At 50.1% G+C, this 14,634-nt stretch overlaps 1 protein-coding gene across 9 annotated transcripts in view; it reads right to left on the bottom strand.

Annotated features, from left to right (window-relative positions):
* PPP6R2 (protein phosphatase 6 regulatory subunit 2) overlaps positions 1–14,634 on the bottom strand; it is an 89,701-nt gene that overhangs the window by 27,885 nt on the left and 47,182 nt on the right. For 8 of the 9 annotated variants that reach the window (XR_004300905.1, XR_004300906.1, XM_032416191.1 and 5 more), the window contains 2 exons: positions 11,817–12,059; positions 4,635–4,821 (listed from right to left, as the gene is read on the bottom strand). Coding sequence is in view for 6 of the 9 variants with exons in the window: in XM_032416191.1 (XP_032272082.1) it covers positions 4,635–4,821; positions 11,817–12,043 (414 nt within the window). In the remaining 3 variants the exon portion in view is untranslated. Of the gene's footprint in view, positions 1–4,634; positions 4,845–11,816; positions 12,060–14,634 lie in introns of those variants that run through there. The other variant, XM_032416198.1, reaches the window with a different exon arrangement.

The raw sequence follows: 14,634 nt of genomic DNA, 5'->3' as shown, positions 1-14,634 counted from the left end.
ATGCTATATTATATACCAGAATACCCACCAGAATAACTAGAATAAACAGAGTGATAACATTAAGGGTTGGTGAACAACAGGAAGTGCCATACTCTGCTAGTGGGCTTGTAAACTGGCTCAACCACTTTCACCGTATCCACTCAAGCTAACCACGTGCATGTCCTAGTTATGACGTAACACCTAGCATAATGTGACACCCACAGCAACCACTAAAAACCTACAAAGAGATACATGAGAAAACACTATAGATAAATCAAAATGGAATTTAAATTGTCAAGTAACACACAGGAGGCAGAAAAAAGAACAGAGAAATGAAAAAATGAGAACAGAAAACTACAATACAATGGCAGCCCTGACATATCAAAAATTACATTAAATGTAAATGGCCTAAATATGCGAATTAAAGACAGATCAACAGAGCAGATAAAAACACATGACTCAACTATGTGTTGTTTGCAAGAAATTCACTTCAAATATAACAATTCACACCCACAAAGCTGTACAATTATCCCTCTTTATCCACGGGGGATACATTCCAAGACCCCCAATGGATGCCTGAACAGTACTGAACCCTATATATACTCCCATTTCTTCCTATACATACATACATACCTATGATAGAGTTTAATTTATAAATCAGGCATAATAAGAGATCAACAACAATAAATTAGAACAATTATAACAATATACTATAAGTGATGTGAATGTAGGCTCCCTCCCTCTTACTCTCAAAACACCTTATTGCGCTGTATTCACCCTTCCTCCTGTAATGGGAGATGATAAAATGCTTATGTGATGAGATGAAGGAAGGTGAATGACCTGGGCCTGTGATGTAGCGTTAGGCTCCGTCTGACTTTCTGATGCTATGTCAGGAGGAGGGTCACCCGCTTCTGGACCACGACTGATTGTAGGTAACCAAAACCGTGGACAAGGAGAACTACTACTATACTGTGTATTATACTTCTGGACCACGACTGATTGTAGGTACCCAAAACCGTGGACAAGGAGAACTACGACTATACTATGTATTATACTTCTGGGCCACGACTGATTGTAGGTAACCAAAACCATGGACAAGGAGAACTACTACTATACTGTGTATTATACTTCTGGGCCACGACTGATTGCAGGTACCCAAAACCGTGGACAAGGAGAGCTACGACTATACTGTGTATTATACTTCTGGACCACGACTGATTGCAGGTACCCAAAACCGTGGACAAGGAGAACTACGACTATACTGTGTATTATACTTCTGGACCATGACTGACTGCAGGTACCCAAAACCGTGGACAAGGAGAACTACTACTATACTGTGTATTATACTTCTGGACCACGACTGATTGCAGGTGACCAAAACCATGGACAAGGAGAACTACGACTACACTATGTATTATACTTCTGGACCACGACTGATTGCAGGTACCCAAAACCGTGGACAAGGAAAACTATGACTACACTATGTATTATACCACTATACACAAGTGTTCATAGCAGCTCGACTTGTAACAGACAAGAGTGCAAACACGTCATGTGTCCTTCAACAAAGGAACAGTTAAACTGCTCCAGCCACACTCTGGGCTACTCCCAGTGCTGGCAGGGTCCTCATCCTGTAGAAATACACATGGGAGGGGTGCCTGGGTGGCTCCGTCCGTTAAGCCTCTGCCTGTGGCTCAGGTCCTGATCCCGGGGTTCTGGGATCAAGCCCCACATGGGGCTCCCTGCTCAGTGTGGAACCTGCTTCTCCCTCTCCCTCTGCCGCTCCCCCTGCTTCTGCATTCTCCCTCTCCATTCTCTCTCAAATAAATAAATAAAATCTTAAAAAAAAAAAAGAAAAGAAACACATATGGGAATATCTAGGGATGGGGTTTGGAAATAGGGGATGTAGAAAAAATAAAACTGGTCAGAAACACATAATTATTGAAGCTGTGTGACAAAAACACAGGGGTTCATAAACTATTTTCTCTATAAATGTGTGAAATGGTCTGAAATGAAGAGTTAAGAAAATGTAGTCTGTTCACTGCAGCCCACGTCTCTGTGGAAACTGGGATCGAACACTGTGGCCCTGTCCCAGCCGACCCTAGAAACAAAGCAACTTCTGGGTTACTACTAAAAAACTCTGGTATAGCAATACTGTGGACACTCCGTCTGCGAGAAAAAACGTGGGAGCTATACAGGAAAAGACATACCAAATCCATTTCTAAGTGGAAAAAAAAAAAATTTGCACTATTCAGAGTATGATGCCATTATCTGAAAATAAATGTCTTACAGGAAAAGAACTGGGGAGGAACATGAACTAAATAATCAACTGTGGTTGCCTCTCGAGTATTACAGGAGACTGTTCGTGTATTTTTTTTTGTTTGAAATTCATATAAATGTGTTAAATGTTTGTCAATAGAAGAAATATTTTGAAAGAGTGCATTTCATATTATTTTGATGTACTGGGCAAAGGAAGAAGAAGGAAATATAAGAAGCAGTAAAATAGGGTGCCTGGGTGGCTCAGTTGGTTGAGCAACTGCCTTCAGCTCAGGTCATGATCCTGGAGTCCCGGGATCGAGTCCCGCATCGGGCTCCCTGCTCAGCAGGAGTCTGCTTCTCCCTCTGACCCTCCCCCCTCTCATGTGCTCTCTCTCTCCTCTCATCCTCTCTCTCAAATAAATAAATAAAATATTAAAAAAAAAAAAAAAAGAAGCAGTAAAATACAGCAAACATCTGAAAGTAGCAGAGACATATGGTCAGGCTAAGGCAATTATGAGCTGAGTGGCAAGGACCAGAATCAAAGGTTTTCAGAAATTCTACCACTTCCCCACAGCCATGCTGAACCCCACTTCCCCACGGACACGCTGAACCCCACTTCCCCACGGACACGCTGACCCCCCTGCCCCACGGACACGCTGACCCCCCCGCCCCACGGACACGCTGACCCCCACTGCCCCACGGACACGCTGACCCCCCCCGCCCCACGGACACGCTGACCCCCACTGCCCCACAGACAGGCTGACCCCCACTGCCCCACAGACACGCTGACCCCCCTGCCCCACGGACACGCTGACCACCGCGCTCACCCCCACACCGGTCACTAGCATGGGAGGACTTAGTGTCATGTCCTAGAACCTCTGCCACCACTAATACCCTCTCTCACCACCTGCATCCCCCCATTCTTCACTTATACTCTGACTGGTTCAGAAAAGCATCTGAGTGAGACCGTCCTCTGAGGTCCCTTGCAAAGCTTAAGGTCTAGGATCCTGAGAAAGGTACGTTCCACCGAACACTGACAACATGCCAACAACTTCTCCGAGGGAACTACGATCTGCCCCGCAGCTTGTACCTTCTCAGAACTCCAGACATATACGTAAAATATAGTCTGTTCCCTCACTCGTTATTTCATGATACTGAACGATTACGGTTAATATTTCTGGGGGGTGATAATGCAATTTGCTCAGCAGTCTTGTCCCCTCCTAGGGTTATAATTAAAAGAATTTTTTTTTTTTAAAGATTTTATTTATTCGACAGAGAAAGCACAAGCAGAGGGAAAGAGAGGGAGAAGCAGGCTCCCTGCTGAGCAAGGAGCCTGATGTGGGACTCGATCCCAGGACCCTGGGATCACAACCCGGGCCGAAGGCAGCCGCTTAACCGACTGAGCCACCCAGGCGTCCCTAATTAAAAGAATTTTTAAGGGGCACCTGGGTGGCTCAGTCATTAAATGTCTGCCTTCGGCTCAGGTCATGGTCCCGGGGTCCTGGGATCGAGCCCGCATCGGGCTCCCTGCTCCGCGGGAAGCCTGCTTCTCCCTCTCCCACTCCCCCTGCTTGTGTTCCCTCTCTCGCTGTGTCTGTCTCTGTCAAATAAATAAATAAAAATCTTTTAAAAAAAAAGAATTTTTAAAAGTCCTTGTATTTTAGAGGTATACACGGTAATATTAACAATAAAATCATACGATATCTGTTATTTGTTTTGAAATAATCCACTGGGGATGGTGGGAAGGGATAAAAGGTGAAAGACTCACCAGGACTGGCTGCTGGGGCTGGTGGCAGGCCTGAGGAACCCCTACAATGCACGCCCTATTTCTGCGTGTCCACAGTGTGGGTGGTGCAGAAGCACGAATACAGGCAGGAGCAAGAATGGACTCCAAGAAGACCATGCTCCAGCTAACAAAACGAATTCACTATTTTTACAGAAGCCTAATGCTGAAAGTTTTCTTCTCTTTGCTTTGAAACAATAAGTGTCCTAGACACATAAATACCTGCCACCCCAACAGAGCAGCAGATCTTAGAAGGTGGACATCCTAAGAACCTGTCATGACGCAGGCATGTCCCTATTCCTCATGCCTGTGACTGGTCGGGACAAGAGAAGCTAGCCTGGTTTGGAGTCCTGAGCAGCTCTCAGGGATGGCAGGAAGATGTGCTTATTCCTAAGCTAGCCAGCAGAAATATCCTCAGGAAGCCACTTTCCTAATCAAATTCCAACTCACATAGCAGCAGCCTACACTGCTCCAACTGTGCCCCATGGAACAGTCAGAAACACCGCTCTCCAAGCCCCGGAGATACCGCTGCACAGCGACAGCTGACAGCAAGATGTGTCAGCATCAGCCACGCCTGCCACCCCAAACCACATGGGCTTGGCAGATTATTTACCTGTTCAGTTTTTCTTGCAATGAGATTACCAATGGTCTTGCTGAAAAAACTGGCGAGCAGAGGATTGAGAGGCGGCTCGTGGTCCAAGAAATCGTAAAGAAGGTTCAGCAGAGTCTCATCCCCTCCTAGTCTGTCGTTGATCTGCGGCACATCACAAGTCAGCAGCTCACAGGCTGTGTTTGGATACCTAAGAGGGCACAATGCAAGCAACTGGAGGTGAAATTAGACTTCTTCAGCTCTTAGGAAGCTGCTTAAATGACCAGCCTCTCAGGAAACAGGTCCATGGGTCAGACCCTGGAATGGAGTGAAAATATGAATATCCTGTGACCAAGAGGCATTTTTGACTACAAGCAGCTCCATGTATTTAACATACATTTTTCTTGCTCCTCATACCCTACACCGTGGTATCTCACATTTTCTGACTCTACTGTATTCTCTAAATAACGCTCCTTAGTCTTTCGGTTTCTCCTCTCTCGAAACCTCTGTCCTCACACCCACCAGCCAGGTCTCTCCCCTCCTGTGACCACACAGTTAGTGATGCCAAGTCCATTGTTTGCACCCTCCCTCTCCATGCCCTTCCTGTCCCTGCACACCAACAAGCACAGACCCAAGCTTGTCCCTAGGCTAAAGAAATGCCACACCACCAGCTTATGATGCAGTACCAGTTATGAGATGCTACAAAGGCAAATTATTAGTAAGAAATACCAGTACACATAAAATGACCAGATACAAAATAATCTTTATCCCATCACATGTAACCCCATGACATCCTTCTGCTCCCTGCCCTACCATCTGATAGACACAGGGTCACTGCCATTGCCCCTGGGACACACACAGCCACCCAACAACCTGCTGCGTCCAGGACAGGGCCCACAAGAGTGGGGCCATTAACAAGGCTTCGTGCCGGGGCGCCTGGGTGGCTCAGTCGGTCGGGCGTCCGACTCTTCGTTTTGGCTCAGGTCATGATCTCAGGGTCGTGGGATCAAGCCCTGCACTGGCCTCTGCGCTCAGCAGGCAGTCTGCTGGAGATTCTCTCCCTCTTCTTCTCCCTCTGCCCCTCCCCCTGCTCTCTCTCTCTCTCGCTCTCTAAAATAAATATATCTTAAAAAAAAATAATAATGCCTGGTGCCGCATCCAGGTACGTGTGGGAATGCAGGTGAGGGTGACCGGGGCCAGCACAGAGAGGAGTGTGGTAGCTGTCTAGAGCATACCTGATACTCCACAGGACAAGCTCTGCAGCTTCAGGCACGTGACCTAACCTCTCTATGTCCGGGCTTTCTCCTCTGAACGTGGGGGTGCAAGTGCCCACCCGCCCCACAAGGCTATGCATAAAACAGTAAGCCCTGGGTCAAGGTCAGCCACCATGACCCTCCTGCTCCTGGCAGCCACCAACATAGGCCCTAACACAGGCCTAAACCCAGGTGGTCACTGTGGGTTGGCTACAGAGGCCTGGGTTAGAGAGACTGTAGAGGAAACAGCAGAGCGTGGCAGCCAACTAAACATAGAAGGGGGAGAAACCGAGCAATCTAGGTCTGGCTATGGGCCAGGCGTTTCTCATCAGCCCAGAGAAGAGAAAGCACCTTCTAGAGCTCAGAGAAACAGTGCCGTGTGCGCAGGCTAGGGGTGAGAGACCTGCGGCACTCACAAAGAGGTGGCCCAGTTAGACATGCAGGACCAGGCCATGAGAGGGGGCAACGAGAGGTGCAACCAGTGCCCACTCACCTCATGGGATGGTTACAAGGATCAAAGAGCCAGCTCAGCACCATGAGTGTACACTGCGAAACCAGCATGGAGGAGAACACACAGCCGCCAGGGGCAGGAGGGCCAGGCCACAGTGACCCTGAGGCCAGAGCCAGGCCTTGCATCACACAGGCTGAGAGGTGTCCACCAGACTCCCAACAACAAGAGAAGATGTACCAAGGGTACAAGAGAATCAAGGCCCAGAGGAAAGTACAGACTATCCCTTCAGGGAACGTTTCCAGAGCACATGGAAAGGCCCCGATCTGGTTTCCACATACAAGCAAACGTGCACACATGTGGCAAGATGAGCTATAAGGCACTGACCCTCTAAGGTTATATCTAGGTAGAGGGACTGAGGTTTTCTTTATTGGTATTTTATAATTATTCTTTAAAAAAACAGGTACTGCTTTAGTAGGTTCTAAAATTTATATAAGGAACAGGAATTCAATGAAACGGGCAGATCAAATATGCAGGCTCGTTATCTCCCCCCTAAAGCTCCTACTCCAATAATGCAAAGGTAAGAAGACAGAAAGTGCAGGGGCGCCTGGGGGGCTCAGTCGTTAAGCGTCTGCCTTCGGCTCAGGTCATGATCCCAGGGTCCTGGGACGGAGCCCCGCATCGGGCTCCCTGCTCAGCAAGGAGCCTGCTTCTCCCTCTCCCTCTGCCTTCCGCTCTGCCTATTCGTATTCTCTCTCTCTCTCTCTGTCAAATAAATAAAATCTTTAAAAGAAAGAAAGAAAAAAGAAAAGAAAAGAAAAGAGAGGAAATGACTCCTGGCAAGGCCCAGAGGACTGCATGGCACACTAGGGAAGCTAAGTCTCAGGTGACCACAGAGGGAGCGCCCACTGGACACCACTCGAGAGAGGCCTGGACACAGAGGCAGTGCTACCAGGCAGGGTGCAAGGCCTGGCTCAGGACGGCTGTGGGCTTCCTGCCCCCCCCTTGCCGGTACACAGGACTCAGAAGTTACCCCTGGAAAAGGTGGACCAGAGCAGCTCCTGAATCAGGGACATCAGGTACAGCTGAGGGATTGATGGGACACCGTCCAGAAACACGGGGCCTGGTAAATAAAAAACTTCCTGACTCAGGCTGCTATCAGGTCCTCGTCCCACAGCTAGGAGCAGGGGGGATTATTTTCTGGAGAAACTATGGGACAGAGAGAAAACTCAACCAATCATCATCTAACCAAGCGGCTGGCCACTATCACCCACGCGGAAGCACGACGAGCAAGCCTCACTCAGACCCCAAACCTCGCACAGGCTCCGGCGCCTCTCTTTCAGGAGGAACATCAGGGCTGACCAAATAAACAAGTGCCAGAAGACAAGGCACGCAGAGCAATGACGGAGAGTTCGGAGAACAGAAGGAAACTACCAGAAACACTCCAACACAGAGTGGCCACGAGCAAGAAATGGAGGCTTGGAGTTAAAATAGCTGACAATAAGAAAGACCTCTTCAATTAAAAATACAATAGAGAGGCGCCTGGGTGGCTCACCTGTTAAGCGTCTGCCTTCGGCTCAGGTCATGGTCCCGGGGTCCTGGGATCAAGACCCGCATCGGGCTCCCTGCTCCGCGGGAAGCCTGCTTCTCCCTCTCCCACTCCCCCGCTTGTGTTCCCTCTCTCGCTGTGTCTCTCTGTCAAATAAATAAAATCTTAAAAAAAAAAAAATACAATAGAAAGCTTACAAATCAGTATAAGGACAGGAAGATAGCATGTGAAGAAGCCTCTCAGATGTAGACAGAAAGGCAAAGACAAGACATTCAGAGCAAAAAGAAGAGGAAAGCATTAATTCAAGTGGTCTAACCGCTGATTACAAGACCCAGGAAGAGAAAACAGAGGGCAACCTGGAGGGGAGAAGATTATCAAAGAAACAACACAGGAAGTTTCCCTGTGGGCAAGGCCATGAACTGATGGGCTGAAAGGGCCCAGGGTTACCTACACAATCAGTGACAAGAAGCCCCGATGCAGTGTCTCTGTGTTCACAGCTGAGCCTCTAAAACCTCTCCAGTTTTGTTTTGTTGTTTTAATATTTTATTTATTTATTTGACAGAGAGAGGGCACACAAGCAGAGGAAGTGGGAGAAGGAGAAGCAGGCTTCCCGCTGAGCAGGGAGCCCGACATGGGACTCGATCCCAGCACCCCGGGATCCTGACCCAAGCCGAAGGCAGACGCTTAACGACTGAGCCACCCAGGTGCCCCAAAAACCTCTCCAGTTTAAACTGCCCTGTCCTGACCCCGGGGGTGATCTCACATTACTGGGAGACTCCAGGATGATGGGACCAGACGAGGGCCCAAGTGCCCCCTGGAGGAGACAAAACCTGGGAGTCCTGTTGCACCCGGCGTGTCAGCAACAAGGCCAGGAAGGGGAGGCGACCACGGAGTCTCCTCCTAACGCACGGAGAGCGCAGGCCGTGCAGAGCCTAAACCAGAGGGAGGTTCGAACAAGCGTGAAAGGAGAACAGTGCCCTATCAGGCCCTCACATGGTCCTCCTCCTCAGGAAGCTACTAGAAAATACAACTCCCCACAGGAAGGAAACCAAAGATGATGACGACGAGGTCCTGGAACATGGAAGGTGGGCCCTGGGTTATCAGAGTGAGGATGGAGGGAACCCTCTTGCCCCTTCAGACACCTCCCTCTGTGCCCAGACTTGCTGCCCCCCAGGGGGGTCATCAGGCTCCTGGGCTCAGCCATCCTTCCTGCTCTGACCTGCAGCACCTCAGGGTCTTCTGGAGGGCATCCTTTCTGGGGGGCTATCCTGCTGCAGCCCCGTTTCCCGACAGGTGAGTAGTTCTAACTCTGCGATCTGGATCACAGAAGCCCACAGCCCAGAGCCACAAAACACACTCTCCCACAGCACTTTGCAAGTAACCACAGTGCTGTCTTGGTGTTCTGTCTGCTGACTCTTTTGTCTTATTCCTCAAATGGCTGAGAACTCAGCAGGCAAACTGGACAGGAACTCCAAGAAGAAGACCAGGACCTCCTTGCAGCTCTCAGGCTGGACCAGGTGGCCGGCTCCTCCGCCCAGGGCTGCGCCACAGAGCCCTCATGCAGCAGCCTCTGGCTTTAAGCAGCAGCAGTGACTGCTGTCTGACCTCAAACCACCAGGGGCAGCTTCTCTGGAACAGGAACGGCTCAGGTGCATCCTCCACTATCGGGGAGAAGAGTGTCCCCATAACCCAGCCTGTAGGGGGAAGCAGCCAGGTCGCCTCAGAGGCACGAGGCCAGGCCAGCCAAGGTGGGCGGTCGCCAGGAGTGGAGAAGCACAGGCCGTGGCTCCCGTAAGGCAAGGGACGGGAGCACGGCCATGCTCGCTCACTCCCTCACTCCCTCAGTCCCTCACAGACAGCGTGTAGCCACCGCGTCAGAGCTCTGGGCCTGCAGAGCCTGCAGGATGTCCCGTCGGACCTTCCAGAGACGGCGTGCTGCCCTGGTCTGGTCTCTTCCCCATCTCTGAAAAACAACCTTCAGCCTACTTCTTTCTTGCCTACCACCTCATCCATTTATCCATCCATCCTACTCCTTTTCTCAAAAAGGAATCTTTGATTTAATTTTTTAAATTTGATTTATGATATGTACACATGCTTTCAAACTCTGTTTGACGGGGCTGGTGAGGAGGAGCGGCCTCCTGCCTCCTGTGTCCTTGCTCACCCACGTCTGTCAGCTCTGTGGTTAACCTCCATGTTTCTAAGTAAAACAGATGTACCTCTTCATTTGTCACTTTCCGATGTTACAAACCAGCCCCGTACAATGGAAGATGAAGACAGAACTCTCCTGTCACCTGCCCCTCACCCTCGCTCTATAAAATCACAGCACAATTCTTAGTTAAACCAAGGGCCTATGCTTACCTTGTATGAACATGTAGACACCGTTCACAGCTGAGCTGATATGTTCACTCTACTTACATCTGCTTACTTATGTAAGTCCCCCCAGAGTTAAAGTTCTCTCACTGCCTTGTTCGCTTGGCTTCATACTCATCCACTACTAATTTCTCCCAAACTCCTTGATGATGAACATGAACCTCTCCTGGCTCACTGATGCCACTCTGGGCTCCCTCTGCCCTGATCCAGAACACACTGCCTGAACCCCAGCTCCCCGTCCTGCTAACCAACGCCCTCTATGCATGCAGGGAGACCACATAACTTATCACCACACAGAACACATTTGGGGTGAGAGGGTAAAAGGGATGAGGGCCATCCACAGTGATGCTAAGACAAGGGGCACTGACCAGGCATGTGCCGTGCACAACGGCTTCCATCTGACTTTTCGCAGATGGCCACCATGGCCCTAAACCCACAGGCTCCTCCTCCAACAGGCTCTTACCTCCATCTAGAGCTCTCCTCTACAAGGCTGCCCTGTCAGAGGCTGGGAATGACTGCCCTAAATGGGTGTCCCTAAATCAACTGTCCCCTGCCACAGGCACTTCTCGTTGCCCTCTCCAGCTTTCTTTTCCCTCTAAGACAAAGGTCAACAAAAACTTCTGTAAAGGTCCGGAGAGTAAATATTTTAGATAGTCTTTTGTAACTAGTCAACTCTGTCCTTGTAATCACCAAAGGCTGAGTGTGGCTGCCTACCAACGAGACTTTCTTCATGGACAACTGAAATGTGGACTTGATATCAATTTCATGTGTAACAAAGTGTTACTCCTTTGATTTTTTTCAATATTTAAAAATGTAAAACTATTCTTAGCTTGCAGGCCACACACAGACAGGATTTGACCTGCGGGCCACAGGTGGCCAGCCCTGTTCCAAGGCTTCACCACCGCACACTGTCTGACGCTCCATGGACCCAGGAGCACCTGAGGGCGGCCCTGTCTGCCCCATTCCTGGGTCACCAGCCCCAGCAGGTGCCACTCTGCCCTGTCCCCCTCGTTCACACTCCTCTGTCCTCATCCCAAGTCCTAACTACACCACCACTTCCCTTCTGTCATGTCCTAACATCCTAGCCAACTGCTGATTGGAACATTTCAGGAAAAACTTTGAGAATGGTCAGTACCACTAACGACGTGGCCTCTTTCCTCTGACCCCAAGACCCCACAGTGGGGCAGTTCCCATGGTCAAGAGGTCAGATGCTGCCCGTCCATCCTGACAGGCCATTTCGGCAGGCTGGGACCTGCTTCCCGCTGGGGTGCAGCCCATCTGCTGCAGTCTATCCACCTCAGTCATGGGGTCAGTCTTCTCTCAGCACATTTTCACTCAAAACACTCCGACACACAGAGTAACTCACTACAACTTGGAATGAGAAATCACATACACAGAGATTCTAAAATCTTAACCCTCACGAAAACCAACCCCACGGGGAGTGACCTCCTTACTTCTCAGATGGGGTGAATGTTTAAAGTGGGCTTTTCTGTCCGAAGCCCTGGCTCTGGACACCCTCCAACGCCACCCACCGCCTCCCCACAGCCCTGCCCGGCTCCGGGCCCCGTCACAGCCTCAGTACATACTTGAAGCGGACCTTCTCCTCCATGTCCAGGGGCGGGTCCTGTGTAATGAGGCTCACTAGCTCCTCCATACACCGCTGCCTGCAGAGGAAGCCCAGCAGCTTCTGGTTCTGAGCCTTGCACTCCTGCAGGATATCATCTTCATCCATTAACTCTCGCAGCGTCACATCCTCCCTATCCAACAGTTTGTCGACATGGGACGTGGTGTTCAAGTCAAACTTCCAGAACATGGTGACGGCCACGAAGCTGCAAGCAAAGATATAAGGGGTCACTTCTCCCACGTGGTGTGAGTTCACCTTCAGCAAGTCTACACCAAAGTCCAAGAAGTCCATCCCCGACATGAGCCTGCGCTGGAGGGTGTTCTCCCCAGGAACTGCCTCAACAGATCTCTCCGGGTCTGGCTCCAAAGCTCGCAGGGACTTCCCAGATCCTCCACAGTGCAGGACCTGTGCCTTCTCTTGGTTCCCTCTGGCTGACCCACCTTCAGTGCTCTCACTTGCTCCTTGGCTCCCTGAGGCAACACATCCCAAGTCTCCCATGTGTCAGCACTGGAGATGCATCTCCACCCCAAGAAATTTAACAGCTCTACAACCCACCCTCCCTCTCAGGGTCCAACCCCCACTAGGGGGCGAACACTAGGCATCTCTCCCCAGATGTATCAGCATTGCATACATTTTCTGTAGATCATCTTTGACATCTTAAGAAACCCCTCTGGCTAGGGAAAGACTGACCCTCCCAGAACTAGCCAATCCTTAAAGATAGCCAAGGGCTGAGCCAGAGCATTACTGTGATCTGCAAACTAATCTATCCAGAGCAACCACTCCTCTCTGGGCCCACACATCCCAGGAAACGATCTTCCTCAGCCTTCATCATCCCAGGGCCAGGGGCCAGGCAACTAGGGACGACCCATGTAGCTTAGAGTCCACTAAAATTATTCAAACTAGGTGGCCCTAAGCTGTCCATCCAGCCCTGCCTTGTCTTTCCCATGGAAACCCCAATAAAGGTCATGGCTTAAGTGCTCCTCCACCCCTGTCTTCTGCCTCATGACACCCCTGGGACTTCCCCATGTGGCCCTGCCTGAGGCCCACACCCCCTGTCTCTAGGACCATATGTATAACAAATTTTGTTTTCTTGAGCGTCCCCTGTGTCCACTCTCCTGCCCACACCTGACCAACCATCTCATAAAAGAACACAAAACCTCTCACAGACTACAACCTTAGCAAGTCAAACTCCTGATGGCTCACTTTGCTTGGCCCTCAGCAACTCTGCCGGGCCCCCCTTTCACCATCCCCACCTTGCCAAACAACCCAGGCTTATCCTTGAAGCCACGACCTCCCTCACATGCACACCCCTGCAAACTGCTATTGACCCAGCCCTCCCTCTGCGTCTCACACACCCCCAGCTCCAGGCTCTTGCTGTCTTTGCCTGGACTACACACAGTTTGTCCTGCTCAGAGAGTCTCACAGGGCAGGCTCCCAGGGCCTAGGCTGTTTGCAACAAAGTTTTCACTGTTTGATACAAAATGAAGAATATAAAACCTGTATCCTTAGCAAAGTGAAACCTGTACTTTGAGATTATGAATGGGAGATGGGATTTATCTTCTCTAGTGTTTTTACTTAGAAGAGTAAAAGACCCCACACAATGCAGAAGCCCCGATCTGTCTACGTGTGAAGCCATGTGTGAAGCCCGGCTGCCAGGGAGCCCCTGACACAGGCCCCTGGCTATCCAGCCCCCGCCCCCTTCACAGCTTCTTGCCTTTGCTGCATTAAACTCATTTTTTCAAAACATAAACATCTTCAAGTTCCTCCCATCCCAGCTCCAAAACCTCTGCCGGTGAGTGCTCTCCTGGCACCCACCAGGCTGCTCTGCACACATTCCTCCAGGCCCTCTGGCACTTGCTACTGTCTCCCCAATCCTACTCTTGCCACAAGGACACGGTCTTTCTTCCAACACAAAGTGCACTTTCCTACCTTTATCCTTCTGCACAGGTCTTGCGCTCGACAGTCCCGCCTACTATGAAACCCCACTCACCTTGCCAAACCGAGCTAACCAACGGCACAGCCTGGGCTACCCTAGAGCCGGGACCTGCACACACTGTCAGAGGGGCCTTTGACTGGCAGTGCAAGTGACCCCACAGTCGGACCCCACACTCAGTTTTCTTCGGGGTCCTAAGATCTTCCCATTTCTCTTGTGAGGAGTGTGGATGGATATCTGTGGGTGGTAGCAACATACTTTGGGAGAGCAGAAATAATTACCAGAAGTAATTTCAGTATAAGATGGCTGTCTCTCCTAAATGCCCTGCAGAACAACTCATACAACCCAGGCAAACAAGAACTAGAGGGAGACTCCCACCTTGCCAAGGCTTTCTTCCAAACAAGAACTTGCAAGACAAGGGCAACTAGAGGTACGTTCTGTGTGTCCTGCTCTCAGCCACAGAGTGGGTGAGTGGCTGGCTGGACCACAAGATCCCATCAACCAAATGGGACAAGTTTTTCTAGCAGGATCCTAAAAAAGGACTGGATTAATCCAAACAAAGACCAAAAAGAAGAAAAAGAGGGAGGAGGAGAGAAATAAGCAACAAATGGAAAAAATGTCCAAGACAGCAGACAAACTCAACCATGTCAATAAGTGCTTATTAAATGCAAATGAATAATTTCAATTAAAGACAGAAATGGCCCAGATTTTAAAAAGCAAGAACTAGGGGCGCCTGGGTGGCTCAGTCGTCAAGTGTCTACCTTCGGCTCAGGCCATGATCCCAGGCTCCTGGGATCCAGCCCGCATCGGGCTCCCTGCTCTGCAGGAAGCCTGCTTCTCCCTCTCC

Source organism: Phoca vitulina, unplaced genomic scaffold (genome assembly GCF_004348235.1).
Source record: "Phoca vitulina isolate PV1807 unplaced genomic scaffold, GSC_HSeal_1.0 scaffold19, whole genome shotgun sequence".
NCBI lineage: Eukaryota > Metazoa > Chordata > Mammalia > Carnivora > Phocidae > Phoca > Phoca vitulina.
Note: the sequence above shows the minus strand (reverse complement) of the source record. Positions and strands in the feature narration are given on the sequence as shown.